Here is a 26,284-nt window from a genome sequence, read left to right as displayed (position 1 = left end):
TTGTGGTTTACAAATCCCTCTAACCTCTCCTCACCTGCCTATCACCCCCCCCCCCCCCGTGCCCTTTCGCCTTCCCTTTGTCCCACGGTCCACTCTCCTCTCCTATCACATTCTTTCCTCTCCAGCCCTTTACCATTCCAACCCACCTGTCACCTTCTAGCCATCCTCCTTCCCCTCCCCTTCTATCTGTTAATGCTGGCGTCTTCTTCCTTCTTTTTCTGTCCCGAAACGCTGATCATTTATTCACTTCCATAGACGCTGCCTGACTTGCTGAGCTCCAACTGCATTTTTGTTGGAGAAATTCAAGGGATCGTAACCCAGCACTGATGTGCGCATGCGTAAGGATCACTCCGGTCCCCGAGTACTGCGCATGTCATAGAATCCCCCCCCCCCCCCCCCCCAACACACAGACCCCGTACTGGCGCATGCGCTCAGTAGACAGTGGGTGTCCGGTCGACTCGGCGCAACGGGACTGTGGATCCGGCAGTTTCCATCAACACCGGTATCGACTGAGGGTTAATTGTTATGCAATCCGGAGCCACCGTGACCGGGCACCCGGGGACATTCCCAATCCTTTCTCTCTCTCTCTCAGCCTTACGATCCGTTGCCGGGCCTCGGGGAGCATTCTCTTTGCTGCGGAGGTAAGGAGCTGGCGCCATTTCCGAGGTGCATGTGCATCGCCGGCCCGTGGGGAACAGAGGGGTTTCTCGTTCGTGGGGGTTTCTGGGTAGAGAGGCAGCCATGGGTGACAATTCCAGCGCTTTCCCCGGTAATTGGTAGGGCGTGTTGGAAAATGCAGGCGGGATGACTGGAATTGGTTGCAGATGGAACTATCTAAAGCCAATGATTAGGAAGTCGATAAAAATATATAGTTCGGAGTTATTCTCGGATGAAGAGTCTTGCAGTCAATGAAAACATGAATTGGGCTGCATGAGGAAAAAGAACAAAATCCTTTCGAAAATCACCGTTGTTCTCCCGCCTACCTACTCTTGTTCTGGACCTTTCTACCCGTGAGAACATGTTTTGCCCCATTCTCTGGGTACATAGTGATGTCAAACACGTTTTCCCTGGGTAACAAGTGACTTGTAGATTTCACATAACAAACTTAGAAATACTATTGCTTTCCCCTTCATATTCATTTGCAATACCATCAATGAGTCAATCACCTGGGGTTAGGAGGTCCAGTCATGTAATATCCTGTGCTCTTTGTGGCGCTGTGGGACATGAGCACAATTTGAAATAATACAAACTGAGCCACATCACCACCTAAGACACAGGCAATGAATTAGGCCATATGGCCCATTGAGTCTGCTCCGTTGATCCCTTTTTTTTTGCTCCTCCTCAACCCCAGTTCCCGGACTTCTTCCCGTAACCTTTGATGCCATGTCCAATCATGAATCTATCAATCTCTGTCTTAAATACACCCAACGACTTGGCCTCTACAGCTGCATGTGGCAGTAAATTCACCACCCTCAGGCTAAAAAAATTTCTCCGCATCTCCTGTTTTGAAAGGGTGCCCCTCTATCCTGAGGCAGTGCCCTCTTATCCTAGACTCTCCACATCTACTCTGTCTAGGCCTTTCAACATTTGAAAGGTTTCAAAAAGATCCCCCCCCCCATCTTTCTGAATTCTAATGAGTACAGGCCCACAGCCATCAGACGTTCCTCGTACGTGTGGCCTCCGTTGGTCGTGGTTGACCACAGGTACTGTACCTCTGGTAGTCATTGAAGCGAAGCTGGAGTGGCCTCTCCAGGGCAGAATTGATATGGAGATCCGTCTGTTGCTCATGCAGTGGGACCCCCCCCCCCCCCCCCCACCCATGCTGATGACAGGTCCAAAGGAATGACAAAAGTCGATATAGTTTGGTGCCAGCAGCATCGCAGGAATTGCCTTGGTGGTACTGGGTACAGCAGTCAGCCGCCTTCGGGACTCCAACTCCGGATTCTTCCTCAGGGTTTACTTCCAAAGTCTTTCCCGTGAGTGGGTATAGCCGCGAGGCAGCGGAGGTTTGAAATCGGAGTTTCCCTCTCCTAAATGAGCTACTATCTGTGGTCAACGAGCCCCATCTGCCCAGAGCAACTGGTTTTAAGGTACCAGCAGTCCGCCTTTGCCCCTTCTCCTGTCAGTGAGAACAGCTCTGCCAGGCATAAGAACTATGCCACACGTGAAGGCCAGGAGTTGGACTTGGTTGTCAGAGGCTGTTTGAGATGCACGCCATGTACAGCATTTGTTTAGCAGTGGGAGCTCGTCCCCACTAAGACCCTTCGGCTATGACTACCTTTGGAGCCATATCCTCGTATGATAACCCTTTCATTCCTGGGTTCATCCTTGTGAACCTCCTTTGGACCCTCTCCAATGCCAGCACATCGCTTGTAAGATGAGGAGCCCAAAACTGTTCACAATACTCAAGGTGAGGCCTCACCAGTGCCTTATAGAGCCTCAGCATCACATTGCTGCTCTTGTATTCTAGACCTCTTCAAATGAATGTTAATATGGCATTTGCTTTCCTCACCATCAACTCAACCTGCAAGTTAACCTTTAGGGTGTTATGCAAAAGGACTAAGTCCCTTTGCATCTCAGATTTTTGGATTTTCTCCCTGTTTAGAAAATAGTCCTCACATTAATTTCTACTACCAAAGTGCATGACCATGCATTTTCCAACATTGTATTTCATTTGCCACTTTCTTGCCCATTCTCCTAATTTCTGTTTTAAGTTCTTCTGCATCCTGCCTGTTTCTTCAACATGACCTGTCCCTCCACCAATCTTTGTGTCATCTGCAAATTTGGCAACAAAGCCATCTAATTCTGTCATCCAAATTAGACATACAGCATAAAAAGAAGTGGCCCCACCACCAACCCCTGTGGAACACCACTACTCACTGGCAGCCAACCAGAAAAGGATCCTTTTATTCCCACTCACTGCCTCCTACCAATGAGCCAATGCTCTAACCATGCCAGTAACTTTCCTGTAATCCCATGGGCTCTTAATTTGGTAAGCAGCCTCATGTGTGGCACCTTGTCAAAGGCCTTCTGAAAGTCCAAATATACAACATCCACTATATCCCCTTTATCTATCTTACTTGTAATCACCTCAAAGAATTCCAACAGGTTCGTCGGGCAGGATTTTTCCTGAAGGAAACCATGCTGGCTTTGTACTATCTGGTCCTGTGTCACCAAGTACTCCATCACATCATCCTTAACAATTGAATCGAACATCTTCCCAACCACTGAGGTCAGGCTCATTGGTCTATAATTTTCCTTCTGCTGCCTTCCTCCTTTCTTAAAGAGTGGGTAACATTTGCAATTTTCCAGTTCTCTGGCACCAGATCAGAGTCCAATGATTTTTGAGAGATCATCTCTAATGCCACCACAATCCCTAATGCTACCTTTTTTAGAACTGTAGGGTGCAGTTCATCTGGTGGGTGAATTATGTACCTTTAGATCTTTTAACTTTTTGGGCACCTTCTCTCTTGCACCCACTTCTCTTCCTTCACACACTGCATCAGGCACACTGCTAGTGTCTTCCACAGTGAAGACTGACGCAAAATATTCATTTAGTTCATCAGCTATCCCCTTGTCCCCTGTTATTATTTCCCTGCCTCATTTTCTAGCGGTCCTATATCCACTCTCACTTTCCTTTTACTTTTAACAATCCACTTTGATATTATTTGCTCACTTGCTTTCATACTTCATCTTTTCCCTACAATGATTTTCCTGTAGGTTTTTCAAAACTTCCCAGTCCTCTATCTTCCCACTAATTTTTGCTTTGTTGTATGTGTCCTCTTTTGCTTTTATAGTATCTTTGACTTCTCTTGTCAGCCATGGTTGTATTATTTTACCATTTGATTATTTCTTCATTTTTGGAATACACATGTCCTGCACCTTTCTCATTTTTTCCCAGAAACTCACGCCATTGCTGCTCTGCTGACATCCCTGCCAGCAGCTCCTTCCAATTTACTTTGGCCAACTCCTCTCTCATACCACTGTAATTTCCCTTACTCCACTGATATACTGCTACATCAGACTTTACTTTACAGTAGACAGGATCTCCCGGTTGCCACCCACTGCAGCTCTGCTTCACATTCCCATTCGGATATGTCCATACATGGCCTCCTCTACTGCCATGATGAGGCCAAACTTCGGTTGGAGGAGCAACACCGCATATATCGTCTGGGTAGTCTCCAGCCCCTTGGCATGAACATTGAATTCGCCAACTTCTGGTAATTCCCTCCCCCTCCCTTACCCCATCCCAGTTTCACTCTGCCTCCTCCTCCAGCTGCCTATTGCCTCTCTCATGATTCTGCCTTCTTCTACAAAGTGCTTTCCCCTTACATTCCTTCTTCACCTTTCCTGCCTATCCCCTCCCTGCTTCCCCTCCCCCACCCCTTGATCTTTCCTCTGATTGGCTTTTCACTTGGAAAGCCTTCTCTTTCCCACCCTCCCCACCCCCCACCTTCTTTATAGGGCCCCTGCCCCCTCCCTCTTCAGTCCTGACGAAGGGTCTCGGCCTGAAATGTTGACTGCTCGTTTCCACTGATGCTGCCCGACCTGCTGAGTTCCATCAGCTTGTTGTACGTGTTGCTTTGACCCCAGCATCTGCAGTGTACTTCGCGTTTACTTTCTCCCTATCAAATTTCAAGTCAAACTCAATCATATTGTGATCACTGAGTCCTAAGTGTTCTTCTATCTTAAGCTCACTAATCGCCTCTGGTTCATTACATTACACTCAAGGCAGTATAGCTGATCCTCTAGTAGGCTCAATGACAAACTGCTCTAAATAGCCATCTCATAGGCATTCAACAAACTCACTCTCTTGAGATCCATTACTAACCTGATTTTCCCAATGCATGTTAAAATATCCCATGGCTACCATAACATTGCCCTTTTGACTTGCCTATTGTAATCTGTGGTCTACCTCCCAGCTACTGTTGGCAGGCCTGTGTATGACAGCCATCAGTCCTGTCACAGAATGAAGACAGGCAGACGGACAGAAAAACAAGACAGAACTGGATCGTCGGTCCAGATGTCTGATCTGTGCCAAGTTAGATGGTTGTTCCTCCAACTTGGGTTGAACCTCTCTGTAACAGTCAGACATCGCCAAAGGGGCTGAACTGATCTCATCTGGAATGTGCTCTTCACTCATTTATGTCTTCTGTAAATCTTTTTGCAGGTTGGAAATGATAAAGGATTTGTGTATGGGAATCTCAAGCAAATCATTTTTGCTTTCTCTGGCTGGATATTTAAGGAGTGACATTTATAACTCCAATATGTTTGTTGTTAATCCTTGGAGATGAAGGGGTAGCTCATTCCATCTGGAAACAAGTTTTGTGTCTGAAGTGTACCCACAGGAACTGGGGAGCTGAGAACAAACCGACATTTGTTCACTCGAGATCAGTTCTTCAACTGCATTGACTGTACGAGGCGTTAACCCTGTCTGATGTTTGACTTAGTGAGTTGCCAGCAGGGATTATCATTCTCCTCTTGGTGTGTTATTCTCTCACTCAGTGAACCGCAGACACGACAGTGAACAGAGGGGGAAGCCAGTTCACCTGTGTGTGGGACAGGGTCTACACAGTCATCCAGCCTGAAGGTACATAAGCAAGTTCACACCACGGTAAGATGGTTCGCCCGTTCCGTCTGCGGGAAGAGATTCATTCAGTCATCCACACCAATACATCAGAAAATTCACAGCAGTGAGGGGCCGATCGCTTGCTCCGTGTGTAGGAAGGGTTTCACTCACTCAGCCAACACACCAGTGAGTTCACAAGGGACAGAGACTGTTCAAATGTTCTGTATGTGGAAAGGAATTCACTCAGCCTTCTGATCTGCCGACACACGGATATGTTCACTCTGGTGAGAGGCTGTTCACCTGTTCAGACTGCAGGAAGGGTTTGACTCAGTTATCTGACCTGTTGGCACACCAGTTAGTTCACACTGGGGAGATGTTGTTCACCTGCTCAGACTGTGGGAAGGGATTCAATCGATCAACTGCCCTATTGGTACATCAGCGAGTTCACACCGGGGAGAGACCGTTCACCTGCTCAGTGTGTGGAAAGGGATTCACACAGTCATCTAACCTATTGGCACATCAGCGACTTCACACCGGGGAGAGACCGTTCACTTGCTCAGTGTGTGGAAAGGGATTCACACAGTCATCTAACCTATTGGCACATCAGCGAGTTCACACTGCAGAGAGCCTGTTCACCTGCTCAGACTGTGGCAAGAGATTCACTCGATCATCTAGTCTACAAAAGCATCAGCGAGTTCACAAAGGGGACAGGGCATTCGCCTGTTCAGACTGTGGGAAGGAATTCACTCGATCATCTCACTTGCATAGACACCAGCGACTTCACACCGGGGAGAGACTGTTCACCTGCACAGACTGCAGGAAAGGATTCACTCAATCATCCAACCTACTGGCACATCAGCGAGTTCACACTGGGGAGAGACCATTCTCCTGCTCAGTGTGCGGGAAAGCATACTCTCAGTCATCTCAACTGAAGGTACACCAGCGAGTTCACACCGGGGAGAGGCCGTTCACCTGCTCAGAGTGTGGGAAGGGATTCAGTCAATTATCTCACCTACAGGCACACAAGCGAGTTCACACTGGGGAGAGGCCATTCACCTGCTCAGAGTGTGGGAAGGGATTCACTCAATCATCTGCCCTATTGGTACACCAGCGAGTTCACACTGGGGAGAAGCCATTCACCTGCTCAGACTGTGGGAAGGGGTTCACTCAATCATTTGATCTACAGGCACACAAGTCAGTTCACACTGGGGAGTGGCCATACACCTGCTCAGACTGTGGGAAGGGATTCATCATGCCATCTAAGCTGAAGATCCACCAGCGGCTTCACACTGGGGAGAGGCCGTTCACCTGTCCAGACTGTGGGAAGCAATTCACTCGATCGGGTAACCTACAGGCACACCAGTTAGTTCACACAGAGGAGAGGCCGTTCTCCTGTTCGGTGTGTGGGAAGCGATTCACTCGGTCACGTGACCTGCAGACCCATCAGCGAATTCACACTGGGGAGAAGCCATTCACCTGTTCAGTGTGTGAGAAGGGATTCACTCAGTTATCTTCCCTGCAGTCACACCAGCGAGTTCATGCTGAGAAGAGACCGTTTACCTGTGCTGACTGTGGGAAGGGGTTCACTCGATCACGAGACCTACAGACACACCAGCGAGTTCACACTGAGAAGAGACCGTTCACCAGCTCAGACTGTGGGAAGGGGTTCACTCGATCATCTAAGCTGAAGGTACATCAGCAAGTGCACACAGGGGAGAGGCCATCTACCAGCTAAGAATATGGGAGTGGATTGACTTGGCCTTCTGGCAGTTTGACAGGTCAGTTAATACTGGGGAGAGACCGCTCACCTGCTCAGACTGTGGGAAGGGGTTCATTCAACCATCAGGCTTACTGACCATCAGCGAGTTCACACCGGGGAGTGGCCAAACAGCTACCCTGACTGTGAGGAGGGATTCACTAGGCCATCTCAGCTGAAGGTACATCACCCAGGGGAGAAGTTGTTCACCTGCTCTCCCTGTGGGAAGGGATTGACTTGGTCATCTAACCTATTGGCACAACAATCAGTCCATACTGCAGAGATGCTCCATCTACAAAAAGGCTTTCACCCAGTCATCTGCCTGCAGACACACCGGCGAGTTCAGCCCAGGGAAAATCTGTTTTGTTCCGTGTGTGTGAAGGGATTCACTCAGTTATCTTCCCTGCAGACACACCAGCGAGTTCAGCCCAGGGAAAATCTGTTTTGTTCCGTGTGTGTGAAGGGATTCACTCGGTCACGTGACCTGCAGACCCATCAGCGAATTCACACTGGGGAGAAGCCATTCACCTGTTCAGTGTGTGAGAAGGGATTCACTCAGTTATCTTCCCTGCAGACACACCGGCGAGTTCAGCCCAGGGAAAATCTGTTTTGTTCCGTGTGTGTGAAGGGATTCACTCACACTGGGAAAAGGTTTCAATAAGCTACATGCTGTATCCAGGGGCAAGTTGATGTCGAACTCCGCAATTATTACTGCTGCTCATCAAACCCAGGACTGCACCCTGGTCACTGGGGATGGGAGGAGTTTCTGCCAATGTTCACATTTAATGGGACTGGAGTTTCTGTGATAAATAAATCAGTTCTATTTTAAACTCTGTCTCGGGTACTCAGTGAATCTACAACACTCTCAGTGTACAGTAGGTGGCCAAATCCAGCTGGTCCCTGCCCGTATTTCTGTTCCATAACAGTCCATCCTTGCTGTTCACCTCTCGCTGACCCTGTGATGGCGATCCAGTCACCACTCTGCGAGTGAGAACCCTGTCCGTGAATCTCCTGCACAATGTTCTGCCAACCGCAGAAGACAAGCCGACTGCAGTTTTAACCATATAACAATCACAGCACGGAAACAGGCCATTCCGGCCCTCCTAGTCCGTGCCGAACTCTTAATCTCACCTAGTCCCACCTACCTGCACTCAGCCCATAACCCTCCACTCCTTTCCTGTCCATATACCTATCCAATTTTACCTTAAATGACACAACTGAACTGGCCTCTACTACTTCTACAGGAAGCTCATTCCACGTAGTTATCACTCTCTGAGTAAAGAAATAACCCCTCGTGTTTCCCTTAAACTTTTGCCCCCTAACTCTCAAATCATGTCCTCTCATTTGAATCTCCCCTACTCTCAATGGAAACAGCCTATTCACGTCAACTCTATCTATACCTCTCAACATTTTAAATACCTCGATCAAATCCCCCCTCAACCTTCTACGCTCCAATGAATAGAGACCTAACTTGTTCAACCTTTCTCTGTAACTTAAGTGCTGAAACCCAGGTAACATCCTAGTAAATCGTCTCTGCATTCTCTCTAATTTATTGATATCTTTCCTATAATTCGGTGACCAGAACTGTACACGATATTCCAAATTTGGCCTTACCAATGCCTTGTACAATTTTAACATTACATCCCAACTTCTGTACTCAATGCTCTGATTTATAAAGGCCAGCGTTCCAAAAGCCTTCTTCACCATCTACATGAGACTCCACCTTCAGGGAACTATGCTGGGCGGGCGTGTTTGTCCCTCCAATCTCTGGGCCAAGAAAAATAACATTTTGGTGGTTAATCACCTTATTCCTGCCCATTTCAAAGTTATAGGGGCCATTTTCACTGCAGCTGAAGGTCTGTGTCTCATACAGCTGAGTGTTTTGAACACACCACTGTAGTCTAAAGCCAGGAAGCAGAATGAGGAGCTGTCAGTTGGTTGCTCAGTGGAGCAGGGTCAGCACAGGGCAGAGTTTTGGCCCCTGGATAGTGGTAAGAGCATATGATGAGAAAGGAAACAGAGCGGGAGGTGGCGCTGACACTGGATGACAGAGTAGCAATGTTTGGAAGTTCATTGCAGGGAAAAACAAATACCTTTGCTCATTGCAGCCAAAATGTTCTATTTTCATCACTCCACAGGACTTGTTACCAAAATGCATCAGGCTTGTTTAGATGTTCCTTTGCAAACTTCTGACGCTGAATTTTGGCTACAATGAGCAAAGGTATGCTTGGAGAAAAAAGGGTGCAGAATTTCATGAAAAGAACACCTCTCCAATTGTTAAGCACGGGGGTGGATCGATCATGCTTTGGGCTTGTGTTTTAGCCAGTGGCACGGGGAACATTTATTTCACTGGTAGAGGGAAGAATGAATTCAGTTAAAAACCAGCAAATTCTGGAAGCAGACATCACACTATCTGTAAAACTGAAGATGAAAAGAGGATGGCTTCTACAACATGGTAATGATTGTAAACACACCTCAAAATCCACAATGGACTACCTCAAGAGGCGCAAGCTGAAGGTTTTGCCATGGCCCTCAGACCCCTGACCTAAACATCATCGAGAATCAGTGGATAGACCTCAAAAGAGCTGTGATGCAAGATGGCCCAAGAATCTCACGGAACTAGAAGCCTTTTGCAAGGAAGAATGGGCGAAAATCCCCAGAACAAGAACTGAAAGACTTAGCTGGCTGCAGAAAGCGTTTACAAGATGTGATACTTGCCAAAGGGGGTGTTACTAAGTACTGACCATGCAGGGTGCCCAAACTTTTGCTTCGGGCCCTTTTCCTTTTTTGTTATTTTAAAACTGTAAAAGATGGAAATAAAAAAGTTACCTTGCTTAAAATATTAAAGAAATGTGTTATCTTTAACTTATGCATTTTGGAAATCAGTTCATCTTTTACTCACTTAGCTATTCACAGTAACGGAAATTTTGACCAGGGGTGCCCAAACTTTTGTATGCCACTGTAACTATGTCACGTTGCTGTTCATAGACTATAGCTCAGTGTTTAACACCATCATTCTTACAGTCCTGATCGAAAAGCTACAGAACCTGAGCCTCTAACTCCCTTTGCAACTGGATCCTCGATGACTTCCTAACGCAAAGACCGCAATCTATGTGGATTGGTAGATTGCCATCTCCACATTGCTGATGATCAACACTGGCGCACCTCAGGGGTGTGTGTGCTTAGCCCACTGCTCTAATCTCTCTACACCCATGACTGTGGCTAGGCATAGCTCAAATGCCATCTATAAATTTGCTGATAATGCAAACATTGATGGCAGAATTTCAGTTCGGGACAAGAGGATGCAGAGGAGTGAGATATATCAGCTAGTTGAGTGGTGTCGCAGCAACAACGTTGCACTCAGCGACAATGAGACCGAAGAGCCAACTGTGGACCAGAAAGGGTAAGACAAAGGAACACACACCAGTCCTCATAGAGGGATCAGAAGTGGAGAGTGATCAATTTCAAGTTCCCTGGTGTCAAGATCGCTGAGGATCTAACCTGGTCCCAACTTAGCAGTGCAGCTATGCAGAAGGCAAGACAGCGGCTATATTTCATTTGAGGTTGAAGAGATTAGATGTACCATGGAGAGCATCCTCACCGGCTGCATCACTGTCTGGTTGTGGGGGGAGGAGGGTTTTGGCTACAGCATGGGATCGAAGTCAGCTGATTGATCAGCTCCATCATGCGTAGAGCCTCCGTAGCATCCAAGGAGCGGTGTGCATCATTAAGAACACCCACCACCCAGGATATCCTCTCTTATTGCTACCGTTGGGAAGGAGCTACAGAAGCCTGAAGGCCCACACTTAGCAATTCAGGAACAGCTTCTTCCCCTCTGCCATCTGGTTTGTAAATGAACGTTGAAACCATGAACACTACATCACTATTTTTTAATTTCTGTTCTTGCACTACTTATTTTAATTTATTTAATATACATATTATACTTAACATAATTCATTTTTTCCCTGTTTTTTTCATGTATTTTATTGCACTGTTGCTGCAAAGTTAACGAACTTCATAACATATGCTGGTGATATTAATTCTGATTCTCACAACTTGTGCTCGTTCCTTCAACCATAATTTACTTGTGCACAAGGACAATCGTCACCAAACTGATATGAAACTTCTGCACAGATTTGTCAATTTTATATGGATATTGACCAATTCTCACAGCTACTATTAAAACCATGTAATTTACACAAAGTGCTAGAGGAACTTGGGCAGAGTCTATGGAGAATAAACTGTTGACATTTCAGGCTAAGACACTTTAACACCAGCTGTCTGAGTCTGCCTATTCGCCAACCCTCCCCTGATTGCCACCACTCTCCTTGTCTCACTGTCGCCCAGTGACCTGCACCCCATCTCTGAGACACCCCTCACACTGGTTTGGTGTTTTCCACACTCTTCTCCCCTCTGGGCCGCTCACTTCCCTCTCACCACATCCCCACCCCCATGTCTCTAGACTGCTACCATTCACCCCGACGTTACCATCACCATTCTGTAGGTCATTCACTTCCCTACCTCGTCTACTAGTCAACCTGTTTCCCCCGCTCAGTCTGAGACATCCCCACACCCTGCACTTGTAGCTCTTACCCTTTCCTCGATCCCACTATTTCCACTGTTTCCCCTACCCCTCCTAAATTCCACTCACCCTATCTTTGGGTTGCCCCACTCTATCCCCAATAGCCTGTTCCTGGGTCACATCATTCACCCTCAACCCCTGTCGTTGGGTTACCAACTTTCCCACCCCCTTCTCAAGGTCATTTTCTTACACCCCTCCACCCACCTCCTATTCCATCTCAGGGTTGTCATCTTTCACCCACCTCTGCCGTTTCTGGGTCACTACACTGACCCGTGTTTGGATCACTCATTACCTCCTACCGTTCCCCTATGTAGTGTTCATGGATTCAAAGTGTTGGCTCCCCTCCTTTCCATGGAGACTCCTGATCAATCGTTCCCACTTCCCATTCTGCCTCTTCTCCACTCATTCACGTCCTCATTTCTCCTATCACCCTTCCTCTCCCATCTGTTGATTGCACCCTTTCCCTCATCTCTGGATCTCCTCCTTCACCCTTCCCAATGCCAGCATAACCTTCCATTGATCAGGGACCCAGAACTGGTTACGAGGAAAGTTGACGAGGGTAAAGCAGTGGATGTTGTCTATATGGACTTCAGTAAGGCCTTTGACAAGGTTCCGCATGGAAGGTTAGTTAGGAAGGTTCAATCGTTAGGTATTAATATTGAAGTAGTTAAATGGATTCAACAGTGGCTGGATGGGAGATGCCAGAGAGTAGTGGTGGATAACTGTTTGTCAGGTTGGAGGCCGGTGACTAGTGGTGTGCCTCAGGGATCTGTACTGGGTCCAATGTTGTTTGTCATATACATTAATGATCTGGATGATGGGTTGGTAAATTGGATTAGTAAGTATGTAGATGATACTAAGGTAGGTGGTGTTGTGGATAATGAAGTAGGTTTTCAAAGCTTGCAGAGAGATTTAGGCCAGTTAGAAGAGTGGGCTGAACAATGGCAGATGGAGTTTAATGCTGATAAGTGTGAGGTGCTACATTTTGGTAGGAATAATCCAAATAGGACATACATGGTAAATGGTAGGGCATTGAAGAATGCAGTAGAACAGTGTGATCTAGGAATAATGGTGCATAGTTCCCTGAAGGTGGAATCTCATGTGGATAGGGTGGTGAAGAAAGCTTTTGGTATGTTGGCCTTTATAAATCAGAGCATTGAGTATAGGAGTTGGGAAGTAATGTTAAAATTGTACAGGGCATTGGTAAGGCCGAATTTGGAATATTGTGTACAGTTCTGGTCACCGAATTATAGGACAGATATCAACAAAATAGAGAAAGTACAGTGAAGATTTACTAGAATGTTACCTGGGTTTCAGCACCTAAGTTACAGGGAAAGGTTGAACAAGTTCGGTCTTTATTCTTTGGAGCGTAGAAGGTTGGGGGGGGGACTTGATAGAGGTATTTAAAATAATGAGGGGGATAGATAGAGTTGACATGGATAGGCTGTTTCCAAACAAGAGGACATGATTTGAGAGTTAAGGGGCAAAAATTTAAGGGTATCACGAGGGGGAATTTCTTTACTCAGAGAGTGCTAGCTGTGTGGAATGAGCTTCCAGTAGCAGTGTTAGAGGCAGGTTTGTTATTGTCATTTAAAGTAAAATTGGATAGGTATATGGACAGGAAAGGAATGGAGGGTTATGGGCTGAGTGCGGGCCAGTGGGACTAGGTGAGTGTAAGTGTCGGCACAGACTAGAAGGGCTGAGATGGCCTGTTTCTGTGCTGTAATTGTTATATGGTTATATTGAGGTAACAACCTCTGTACTGCTGCCTGTGCCGCGTGCTAACGAGGAGAAGAATAGGATGATTTGGCAGAGGAACTGGTGCAGAGGGTAGGGCTTCATTTGGATTTCTTCTCAGGAAGGTATGACCTGTACAAAAGGGATGTACACCCAAACCTGAGGGGAAACGATCTCCTTGCGGGAAGGTTTGCTGGAGCTGTTGGGTAGGGTTTAAACCCTACTGGCTGGGGGGTTCAGTACCAGAGCAATAGGGCTGAGGATAGGGGTGTTGGTTTACAAGCAGAGGTAGAGTATCTTGAGAATATTAGGATGAGAGGCAGATAATAGTCAAAATTAGTCGGTGCAATGGGTTGAGGTGTTGAAGGACAAAATTGAAAAGGGTGACGAATACAGGACTTTTGGTTTTATACTTGAATGCACACATTATACATAAGAAGGCAGACAATCTTGCAAATTGGCAGATATAAAGTTGTGGATATCACAGAATCATGGCCAAAAAGCAATTGTGGTTGGGAGATTAGTATGTAAGGATACACAATCTATCAAAAGGACTTGCAGGCAGACTCCACGTTGTGAACCTGCTGGTGTTAGGAGACGGAATATATCCCTTCCCACAGACAGAGCAGTGAATGACCTTTCCCCACTGGGTCTCAGGCTGGATGAATGACTGAATCCCTTCAGAACAGGAGAAATATTTTCCTCATCTATCAGCTCGCCAGTGCACCATCAGGTCAGACGACATAGCGAATCCCTCTCACACCGCAAGCAATGAATTAGGTGTTTAACTACCATTAGTCCTCAATCCAGAGATTTGAGGGACTAACAACATGTCAGACGTAACCACAGTCAGCTCGTCTTCTTCAGTCTGCAGAATGTCATGCAGGAAACTCAAGGGAAATCCCTTCACCCACAGAGTGGTGACTGTTTGGAACCCACCACACAGGGAGAGCGAGGGGGTGAACAACAGGGTCAGACTTAAACAGTCTGTCGTAGAACAGAAATACTGGCAGGGACCATCTGGGTGGAGTTGGCTGCCTATTGTACACTGGGAGTGTTGTAGATTCACTGAGTACCGGAGACAGAGTTTAAAATAGAACTGATTTATTTATCTCATAAACACCAGTCCCATTAAATGTGAACATCAGAAAAAACTCCTCCCATCCCCAGTGACCTGGGTTTGATGAACAGCAGCAGTAATTGCAGAGTTTGACAACAACAGTCACTTGTGAACTTGCCTCTGGTTACAGCAATCCTAAGTACCCAGCCTGCAGCTCATCGGAACATTTTCCCCCAGTGTGAAGTTGGTAGTGTGTCACACGGTGTATGAGAGATGACTGATAAGTTCATGGTCTAAGGTAGATGGAGATGAGTTATACAGCTCTCATTACATGCACATGCAGTTCAACTCTTTGAGTGATTATGCAGAAAGTTCGAAATTAATAACATATCCTTCTACCTTAGGCCACAAACTTATCAATCACCCCTGATGAGTTATTAACTTAAAACTTTCTGCATAATCACTCAAAGAGTTGAACTGCATGTGCATCTCCTACCTTAGGCCACGAACCTATGAATCACCCTGCTGTGGACACTTTCTGGAGGTCCAAGATCCGTATGCTCCATGACCGCTGGACTAAGTGTGTAAATGTAGGAGGGGACTATGTTGAAAAATAAATGTGCTCAGTTTTCTAAAATTGGCCTCTTCTACCTTAAGCCATGAACTTATCAATCATTCTTCGTATATCCCTTCCCACAGTTTGAGAAGCTGAACAGCCTCTCTCCAGTGTGAACTCGACTTTTTCTCCTTGGAGTGACGAAGGATGAGAGGTGACCTGATGGAGGTGTATAAGATGATGAGAGGCATTGATTGTATGGATAGTCAGAGACTTCTTCCCAGGGCTGAAATGGTTGCCACAATGCACAGGTTTAAGGTGCTGGAGAGTAGGTACAGAGATGTCAGGGGTAAGTTTTTTACTGAGAGAGTGGTGAGTGCGTGGAGTGGGCTGCCGGCGACGGTGGTGGAGGTGCATATGATAGGGTCTTTTAAGAGACTTTCAGATAGGTACTTGGAGCTTAGTAAAATAGAGGGCTATAGGTAAGCCTAATAATTTCTAAGGTAGGGACATGTTTGGCACAATTTTTTTGGGCCGAAGGGCCTGTATTGTGCTATAGGTTTTCTGTTTCTAACTCACTGGTGTAGCCTCAGTTGAGATGACTGAATTAATCCTGTCACACGTTTTCAGCAGATAATTGGTCTCTCCAGCATGAACTCACCGACAGGGGAAGACGACTGAGTGAATGCCTTCCTCCACACAGAGCAGGTCAATGGCCTCTCACTATTGTCAACGAACTGGTGTCACAGCAGTGAAAATGACTGTGGGATAACCTTCCCCACAGTCTGAGCACGTGAACTAACTGAGGTGCCCGTAGGTGAGTTAACTGAGTGAATCCCTTCCCACATACTCAACAGGTGAACGGCCTCTCCCCAGTGTGAACCCGCTGGTGTACCTTCAGTTGAGATGACTGAGTGAATCGCTTCCCGCAGTCGGAGCAGGTGAATGGTCTCTCCCCAGTGTGAACTAACTTGTGTGCCTGTAAGTGAGATAATTGAGTGAATCCCTTCCCACACACTGTACATCTAAAAGGCCTCTCCCCAGTGTGAACTCGCTGATGTACCTTCAGTTGAGATGACTGAGTGAATCCCTTCCCACAGTCTGAGCAGGTGATTGGCCACTCCCCAGTGTGAAGTGACTTATGTGCCTGTAGGTGAGATGATCGAGTGAATCTCTTCCCACACACTGAACAGGTAAACGGTCTCTCCCCAGTGTGAACTCGCTGATGTACCTTCAGCTTAGATGACTGAGTGAATCCCTTCCCACAGTCTGAGCATGTGAATGGCCACTCCCCAGTGTGAACTCGCTGGTGTGCATGTAGGTCAGATGATTGAGTGAACCCCTTCCCACAATCTGAGCAAGTGAATGGCTTCTCCCCAGTGTGAACTCGCTGGTGTACCTTCAGTTTAGATGGCTTCGTGAATCCCTTCCCACAGTCTGAGCAGGTGTATGGGTACACTCCTGTGTGAACTGACTGGTGTGCCTGTAGGTCAGATGATTGAGTGAATCCCTTCCCACAGTCTGAGCAGGTGAACGGCCTCTCCCCAGTGTGAACTCGCTGGTGTACCAATAGGGCAGATGATCGACTGAATCCCTTCCCACACACTGAGCAGGTGAATGGCCTCTCACCAGTGTGGACTCGCTGGTGTATCTGTAGGTGAGATAAATGTGTGAACCCCTTCATGCAGTCTGAGCAGGTGAACGGCCTCTCTACCATCTGAACTCGCTGGTGTGCTTGTAGCTGGGATTTTCGATTGAATCCCTTCCCACAGTGTGAGCAGGTGAACAGCCTCTGCCCAGTGTGAACACACTTGAGTGTCAGCAGATCAGATGACTGAGTGAATCTCTTTCCCCATACAGAACAGTTGAACTGTCCCCCCTGTCGGCTCACTGGTGTCTCTGTGGATCGGCTGAGTGAGTGAAACCCTTCCTACACACGGAGCAAGCGATTGGCCCCTCACTGCTGTGAATTTTCTGATGTATTGGTGTGGATGACTGAATGAATCTCTTCCCGCAGACGGAACGGGCGAACCATCTCACTGTGGTGTGAACTTGCTGATGTATCTTCAGGTTGGATGACTGTGTAGACCCTGTCCCACACACAGAGGTGAACTGGCTTCCCCCTCTGTTCACTGTCGTGTCTGCGGTTTGCCGAGTGAGAGAATAACACACCAAGAGGAGAATGATAATCCCTGCTGGCAATTCACCAAGTCAAACATCAGACAGAGTGAATGCTTCGTATAGTCAATGTAGTTGATGAACTGATCTCGAGTGAACAAGTGCTGGTTTGTTCTCAGCTCCCTGGTTCTCGTGGATTGCACAGAGTCACACATAAAACTTCACTTCAGACACAAAACTTGTTTCCAGATGGAATGAGATACATCTTCATCTCCAAGGATCAACTGCAGATATATTGGTGTTACAAAGGAAATATTGTTGTGATTGAGATTCCTGTACAGAAATTTGCTGTCATTTCCAACCTGCAAAAACATTTACAAAAGTTATCAATGGATGAAAGACAGCATTTCAGATGAAATAAATTTAATCTCTATGGTGAGGATTGTCATCACACTGTTACAGAGAGGTTCAGTCCAAGTTGGAGGAACATCTCCTGATTTTCTAACTGAGCACGGATCCATGCTTATCACGGATGGATGCCTCACAGAGTGTCCTCAGCCAGCTTGATTCATTCACAGAAAGGCTCTCAGGACTATAGGTGTAGATGAAGCCACAGCTCGTGAGAAGCTAGCCATCTGTAGCTTACACCACAGACGACAGGTTGCTGCAGCTACTTTGCCATACAAAATGCACACCAGCCACAGCCCTGCAGACCTTCACGCCATGTTGCCTTCATCTTATCAGAGACGGCGCATCACACAATCTATGTTTATCTATGCCTGCTTATGCTGTTTCTGTCCCTGATGCAAGAACCTACACACTGGATAGAAGCTTCCTTCACTGTGCTATCAGAATTTGGAACAGTCTTCTAGATGCTGTGGTTGAAACATCTGCGACGATGGGGTCCAAGCCTTCAAGAGTTGAGTACACAAACACCTATCATCTCTGGGAGGGAAGTCATATGCTTCTTCATAAGCTATCATGAAGGGGACCAGGATGGCAATGCTTGGTTGTTGGCAGGTAGGGACTTTCAAGAGCACTTGTGAGTTATGTTCCGACTGCTGGAGAACAGTGTGGAAAGAGCAGGTGCTGTTTTCTCCCGATAGGGATTAGTTTTTAGTTCCAAGTGCTCCTGCCACGTTTTGTCACCCTGTAACCGTATCCTTCAATCTCTCTGAACTATGGAGGACAGCATGTGTATAAATGTCTCTCTCCAGCAGACTTCATCGTGATCATCATGACTCCAGTCTTTCTACTATTTTTCTTAATTGTACATATGATTTTTTTAATGTTCTATCGCTGAGCAGCAGTGAACCATCTGACTGGCCTATCAGAGTTCTCTTCGGGAACTAGTCGACAGCATCTACAGAAAAGAGTACAGTCGACATTTCGGGCCGAGACCCTTCAACAGGACCGGGAAAAGAGAGATGAGAAGTTAGATTAAGAAGGCGGGGGGCAGGGGAGGGAGAAGTACAAGGTGGTAGGTAAAACCAGGAGAGGGGGAGGAGGTGAGTTAAAGAGCTGGGAAGCTGTTTGGTGAAAGAGGTAAAGGGCTGGAGGAGGGAGAATCTGATGGGTAGAAGACAATGGAAGAAAGGGGAGGAGGAGCGCCAGAGGGATTTGACGGGCAGGTAAGGAGATAAGTTGAAGAGGGAAACAGGAATGGGGAATGGTGAAAAGGGGGGGGGGGGGGGTAAAACCTGGAAATTTGAGAAATTGATCTTCCTGCCATCAGGTTGGAGGTGGAAGCATCAGGTTTGTTGCAGCTACATAGAACCCTGGTCAGACCCCACTTGGAGTCCTGTGCTCAGTTCTGATCGCCTCACCACAGGAAGGATGTGGAAACTATAGAAAGGCTGCAGAGGAGATTTACAAGGATGTTGCCTGGATAGGGGAGCATGCCTTACGAGAATAGGTTGAGTGAACCTGGCCTTTTCTCCTTGGAGCGATGGAGGATGAGAGGTGACCTGATAGAGGTATACAAGATAATTTTTTTTTCTTTTCTTTTTTTGTGTCACCATAGTTTTCAATCTTTAAAATATTGTTTTTTTTCCTTTGAGACATTGTAAGTGTTATCTACTTCGATGTACTCTTGTTATTTTGGATAATAATAATAAAAAGATAACGAGAGGCATCGGTCGTGTGGATAGAGGCTTTTCCCCAGGGCTGAAATGGTTAACACAAGAGGACGCAGTTTTAAGGTGCCTGGAAGTAGGTACAAAGATGTCAGGGGCAAGTTTTTTTTTTACGCAGAGAGTGGTAAGTGGTAAGATAAGGTAAGATAAGATAGGGTCTTTTAGATAAGATAGAGAGTGGTAAAAATCTTAAGATAAGGTAAGATAAGATAGGGTCTTTTAAGAGGCTCCTGGGACTTAGAAAAAGAGGGCTATGGGTAACCCAAGGTAATTTCTAAAGTGAGTACATGTTCGGCACAGCATTGTGGGCTGAATGACCTATATTGTGCTGTAGGTTTTCTATGTTTACTCAGACTGAATATAACGTGACATCCCGCCAACCTGAGTGTGACCTGACATACCATTGGCTGACATATGGGAGTGGGACATAGAATTAAAATGGGTGGCCACTGGGAGATCCCACCTCTTCTTCTGGACAGAGTGAAGGTGCTCTGTGAAATGGTCTGTCAATTTCTGTCGCATCTCCTCAATATACAAGAGGCCACACCGGGAGCACTGGATATAGCAGACGACCCCAGCAGATTCACAGGTGAAGTGTCGCCTCACCTGAAAGGACTATTTGGGGCCCTGAATGGTAGTAAGGGAGAAGGTGTAAGGGCAGGTGTGGCACGTGCAAGGATAAGTACCAAAACGGAGATCAGTCGGAAGGGACAAGTGGACAAGGGAGTCACTTAGGGAGTGATCCCTGCGGAAAGTGGAGAAATGGAGGAGGGGGAAGAAGGGAAAGATTTGCTTGGTGGTGGATCCCTTTGGAGCTGGAGGAAATTACGGAGAATTATATGCTGGATGAAAAGGTTGGTGGGGTGGTAGGTGAGGACAAGAGGAACTCTATTCCTGGTGTGGGTTGAGGGAAGACAGGCACAACATGGAAGAGATGCTGGTGAGGGTTGTGTTGATGGTGGAGGAAAGAAAGCCCATTTCTTTGAAGAACGAGGACATCAGTATTCTGGAATGAGAAGCCTTATCCTGGCGGAGACACTGGATCTGAGAGAAGGGGAGGCACTTTTACAAGTGACGGTGGGGAGAGATCTAGGTAGCTGTGGGAGTCAGTGGGTTTTTAAAAGATATCAGTAAATGGAGAGATCGAGAATGGGGAGAGAGATGTAGGAAATAGACAAGGTAAATTTGAAGGCAGAGTGCAAGCTGGAGGCAAAGTTGATGAGCTCATAATAGGTGCAGGAAGCAGCAGCAACACAGTTGTTTAACATGATGCCCCCCTTCACCATTCCCTCTCACCCCATCTCCTTACCTGCCCATCACCTCCCTGTGGTGCTCCTCCCCCTTACCTTTCTTCCATGGTCTTCTATCATTCCCTACCTTCTTACTCTGACTTCTCATCTTTTCTTCCAGTCCTAATGAAGGGTCTCGGCCTGAAACATCGAATGTTTACTCATTTTCCATAGATGCTGCCTGGCCTGCTGAGTTTCTCAGCATTTTGTGTGTGTCACTATATTTTTGTACCGACTTCCTAACCTCTGGGTTTAGATAGCTGGAGCTCGGCAGTGTCTTACAGATTCATCACTCTCATACCCAGTCACTCCACCGAGAGAGGTATGACTATGGCTGCCTCTCTACCCAGAAACCCCCACGACCAAGAAACCCCTCTATCCGTTAAGGTCCCAGTGATGCGCATGCGTCTCAGGAACGGCGCCAGCTCCTTACCTCAGTAGCAGAAAGCTCTCCTGGGGCCTGCGTTACGGTTCATGGGTCTGAGAGAGAGGGAAAGGAACGGCAATGATCCCGGTGTGTCCGGACCTCGCAAAAATTTCTCCTCAGTCGTGGTGTGGAAACCGGTGCCGTTGAAAACTCTGCTCGGAGCCACGTTACTGGGATCGCCGCCGAACCGACTGGACGCCTGCCGTCTACTAAGCGCATGCGCGAGTACCGGGGAAAATAACGCATGCGCAATTGGTCGCCGAATTCCGAAGCGCCAAATTCAAAATGCTGGAGGAACTCGGTGGGTCAGGCAGCATCAATGGAGGTAAATAACTAATCAACGTTTCGGGCAGTGACCCTTCTTCAGGACGGACGAGGATGGGAGAAGACGTCACAATATAAGAAGGTGGAGGCGGGAGGTGGTAGGTGAAGACAGGTGAGAAAAGGGATTTGTAAAACACAGCTGCGCCCCAAGTGGACAGTGGGTGCAAACACAGTGTGGTTTACATACGCTTCTCCCTCGGGAAAAATGCAGTGATTTACTTTGGAGGTACGGATTTTAATGCAGAATACGGAGTTAATGACAGGATTTTTGGCAGTGACCAGGAACAGAGGGATATCAGGAACCACATCCTTCAAAGTTTCCATGCAATTTGATAGGGTGGTTAAGAAGGTGTATGGAGTGTTAACCTTAAACAGCAGCGAGGTAATGTTGCAATTCTATGCAATCCTGATTAGACCACACTTGGAATATTATGCAAACACAAGGAAATCTGCAGATGCTGAAAATTCAAATAACACACACAAAATGCTGGATCTCTCAGCCCAAAACGTCGACTGTACTTCTTCCTATAGATGCTGCCTGACCTGCTGCGTTCCACCAGCTTTTTTTGTGTGTTACTTGGAATATTATGTTCAGTTCTGAGTGCCACACTACAGAAAGCATCGAAGAGAGTGCAGAGGAGATTTACCAGGAGCTGCCTAGATGACAGAGCATGTACTATGAGGACGGGTTGGGGCAAAGGATGATGAGAGCTGACGTGATACATGTGGACAAGATGATAACAAGCATAGATCAAGTGGACAGCCAGCCATATTTCCCAGGGCCAAAATGGCTAATACAAGGTGGCCGTAATTGTAAAGTTACTGGAATAAAGTAGTGGTTGGGGGAGCGGGGGATGTTGAAGTGAAGCACTTTGTACAGTCAGGTGGGTATGTGTCATGCCCTACCAGGGTGGATTCTGAAGCAGGTTCATGTTGAACTTTTAAACAACTCCAAGATAAGCGTATAGATAGAAAATGGAGAGTTATGTAGGAGAGAACATTTGGAGTGATCGTGTAGGAGTTTCTACGGTCAGTATGACATAGTGGGCTGAAGAGCCTGTGCTGTTCTATTAAATCAGATCTCACATTATTAAATCTGCTGTGTTTCACTGTGAATTTCAGTTCCGGGTGTTTTTTTACCGTATCGATCTCCCGAACTTCTTTCAGCATTTTGTCCAGCTTTGCCAACTCTTTCTGCATTTCCACAGAGGATTCCCACATCATTCCCTGGGACTGGGAGGCTTTCCCTGTCACCAGACTGAGACAGAGTGGGGAAACCTGTGTCAGGGATCCCTTCTCTGTGAGCTCCTGTGAGCAGTGAGCTTCCTGAGTGACAGACTGAGCCAAAGAGAATGCGGATGGGACATCCCAATGGCTTTGAGCGTGGGAACAGTCACCCATTCTGTAAATCTCTGGGTTCAGTCCTTAGCAGCAAACTACTGACTGTGGAAATTACAAATGAGAGTATTATTAGACTCGTACAGCACCGCAGCATAGAGATACCCTTCAGCCCATCTAGTCTGTGCTAACCTGTTTTTCCTGTATGGTGACATTGACCTGCATCACAGTTCCTGGTAGCCCTCTCAACCAGGTACTTATCCCAATTTCCCTGAAATGTTGCAATCGAACCCGCACCCACCACTTGCGCTGGTAGCACGACCCACACTTGCACCACCCTCACCCTAATGCAATGTTCCACTTAAATACTTCACCTTTCACCCTTAACCCTTAACCCAGATCTCTCGGGGAGGGGGGCAGGGGGTAGAAATGTAGGTGGAGGAGGAAGATGGGGTAGAGGGGGAGGGTGTAGGCATTGTGAGGGGGAAGATGGAGGGGTGAAGATAGGTGTGGGGAATGTTTATACTTACTACCTTTTAAATAAAAGTAATTGTTTCAACAAACTTGCTGCAAACTTACCAACGGACCTTGTACATTGTCATTCAAATTGCTGGTTGTCCTCTAACAATAATGGGCCTAACACTGAGCAACCAGTCACGGGGCTCGAGACCAAGAAACAGCCTTCCAACATCATCTTCTGATTCATACCATCAAGCCAATGGTGTATCTGATTAGCCAGCTCTGCCTGGATCCCACGTGATCAGACTTTCCACGGCAGCCCACCATGCTGAACCTCATCAAGGCCTCACTGAAGCCCTTGTAGGCCACCTACCTGGGGCAGAGGTTTCTGAGACTGGAGGCATAGACTTAAACAGGAGTCAGTGATTTAGAGGGATCTGAGGAAGAGATTTTCCCCTCACACTGCCTGAGGAGGTGCTGGAGGCAGGTTCTGTCACATTTGAGAAATGGATGAGCATTGAAACTGTCGGGAATCGATCCGCTATCAGAATCAGGTTTTATATCACCAGCAGAAGGTGTGAAATTTGTTGTTTTTTGGCAGCGGTACAGTGCCATACAGAATAATAACAATAGATTACAAAAAACTAATGGAAAAGAGATTGGAAAATACTGAAGAAGTGTTCATGGTTTAATTGTCCGCTCAAAAGTCCAATGGCAGCAGGCCATTGAACCCAGAGATTTACAGAATGGGTGACTGTTCCCAAGCTCAAAGCCATTGGGACGTCCCATCGCCATTCTCTTTGGCTCAGTCTGTCACTCAGGAAGCTCACTGCTCACAGGAACTCACCAAGAAGGGATCCCTGACACAGGTTTCCTTAATGTGAATCCTTAATGATGGATGCTCCTGAGGCATTGCATATCAATAATAAATACTTTATTGATCCAAAGTGGGAAATTCTTTCGTTACAGCAGCAACAGTTAAAAATACACTTAGCAGTGTGCAGACTTAACTAATAACCAAGTACAGAATAATAATACACACAATAATAATTTACCAATGTGCAATAATAATGTGGGAAATAATAAAACAGAGACTATTGTACCATGATGTGTGTTCTCCTGTCGCACAGAGATGAACTGTTGTCTATGCTTATTGCATTTGGTAGGGAAAATTTTCTTTAACGATCCTGTGACTGCTGAGCTGTTTGAAAGGATGCTCCGCTGCTTATTCAGTAGGTCATGGAGAGGATGTGCCTGATTGTGCATGATGGATAACAATCTGTTTAGTGACCTCCTCTCCATCACTAACTCAAAAGAGTTCAGGTGTAGCCAAGGACGGATCCAGCCTTTGATGGTGTTCTTGATACTGGGGAGGCTGCTGCCCATGACAGAGGTGTGTGAGTTTACAACTGCAGCAGGTTTTTCCGATCCTGTGCAGTGGCCTCTCCCTACCAGACGGTGATGCAACCAGTTAGAATGCTCTCCACAGCACATCTGTAGAAATCTGCAAGAGTCTTTGGTGACATTGACTGGGACGCCTCCCATCCCCATTTCTTCTTGTTCATCTGCAAGACAAAGGAATTGATTGTGGACTTTAGGAAGGGGAAGTCCGGGGACACACACCCCTACACATTGAGGGATCAGACATGGAAAGAGTGAACAGTTTCACGTTCCTGGGTCTCAATGGTGAAAGGCCTTGAAAGAGTGGACGTGCTGAGGATGTTTCCTACAGTGGGAGAGTCTAAGACCACAGCCTCCGAATAGGGGATTGTCCTTTCGGAACAGAGATGAGAAGGAATTTCTTTAGCCAGAGAAAGATCAAGAAAGGGGAGGGAGGTGTTGGAAATGGACCAGGTAAATTTGAGGGCAGGGTGAAAGTTGGAGGCAAAGTTAATGAAGTCAACGAGCTCAGCATGCGTGCAGAAGGCAGCACCAATGCAGTCACCCCCCTCCCCTTTCTTGATCTTTCTGTCTCCATATCTACTATAAGCCTACAGACTCTCACAGCTACCTGGACTATTCCTCTTCCCACCCTGTCTCTTGCAAAAATGCTATTCCCTTCTCACAATTCCTCCGTCTCCACCGCATTTGCTCTCAGGATGAGGCTTTTCTTTCCAGGGCGAAGGAGATGCCTTCCTTTTTTAAACAAAGGAGCTTCCCTTCTTCCACCATCAACTCTGCTCTCAAACGCATCTCTCCCCTTTCCCGCACATCTGCCTCACCCCATCCACCCGCCACCCCACTCGTGATAGGGTTCCCCTTGTCCTCACCTACCACCCCACTGGCCTCCAGGTCCAACATATAATTCTTCGTAACTTCCGCCACCTCCAACAGGATCCCACTACCAAGCACATCTTTCCATCTCCCCCCTTTCTGCTTTCCGCAGGGATCGCTCCCTACACGACTCCCTTGTCCACTCGTCCCCCCCATCCCTTCCCACCGATCTCCCTCCTGGCACTTATCCTTGTAAGCGGAACAAGTGCTACACCTGCCCTTACACTTCCTCCCTCACCACCATTCAGGGCCCCAGACAGTCCTTTCAGGTGAGGCGACACTTCACCTGTGAGTTGGCCGGTGTGGTTTACTGCGTCCGGTGCTCCCGGTGTGGCCTTTTATATATTGGTGAGACCCAATGCAGACTGGGAGACAGTTTTGATGAACACCTACGCTCGGTCTGCCAGAGAAAGCAGGATCTCCCAGTGGCCACACATTTTAATTCTACATCCCATTCCCATTCTGATATGTCTATCCATGGCCTCCTCTAATGTCAAAATGAATCCAAACTCAAGTTGGAGGAACAACACTTTATATACTGGCTGGGTAGCCTCCAACCTGATGGCACGAACATTGACCTCTCTAACTTCTGTTAATGCCCCTCCTCCCCTTCTTACCCGATCCCTGACATATTTAGTTGTTTGTTTTTTGTCTCTCTCT

General features: G+C 47.0%; 2 protein-coding genes across 2 annotated transcripts in view; one reads left to right on the top strand and one right to left on the bottom strand.

The window, feature by feature from the left end:
- LOC140717824 (uncharacterized) overlaps positions 1–8,155 on the top strand; it is a 29,263-nt gene extending 21,108 nt beyond the window's left edge. The window contains exon 3 of the mRNA XM_073031547.1: positions 5,901–8,155. Coding sequence (XP_072887648.1) covers positions 5,901–7,304 — 1,404 coding nt within the window. The 3' untranslated portion in view covers positions 7,305–8,155. The remainder of the gene's footprint in view (positions 1–5,900) is intronic.
- Positions 8,156–14,731: 6,576 nt separating this feature from the next.
- On the bottom strand, positions 14,732–21,420 carry LOC140717826 (uncharacterized). The gene is made up of 2 exons (XM_073031549.1): positions 21,236–21,420; positions 14,732–17,740 (listed from the first exon to the last, which is right to left on the bottom strand). Exon 2 carries the CDS (start codon positions 16,975–16,977, stop codon positions 16,111–16,113), a length of 867 nt encoding a protein of 288 aa, XP_072887650.1. The 5' UTR covers positions 16,978–17,740; positions 21,236–21,420; the 3' UTR covers positions 14,732–16,110.
- Positions 21,421–26,284: the final 4,864 nt, after the last annotated feature.

The sequence above is a fragment of the Hemitrygon akajei genome, chromosome 28, assembly GCF_048418815.1.
Source record: "Hemitrygon akajei chromosome 28, sHemAka1.3, whole genome shotgun sequence".
NCBI lineage: Eukaryota > Metazoa > Chordata > Chondrichthyes > Myliobatiformes > Dasyatidae > Hemitrygon > Hemitrygon akajei.
The sequence above is the reverse complement of the archived record's forward strand: the minus strand, read 5'-3'. Positions and strand labels throughout refer to the sequence as shown.

Bases quoted from the DNA above. Each gene is read 5' to 3' on its own strand.
- LOC140717826 (XM_073031549.1), bottom strand. From the start codon at position 16,977: ATGGTAGAGAGGCCGTTCACCTGCTCAGACTGCATGAAGGGGTTCACA.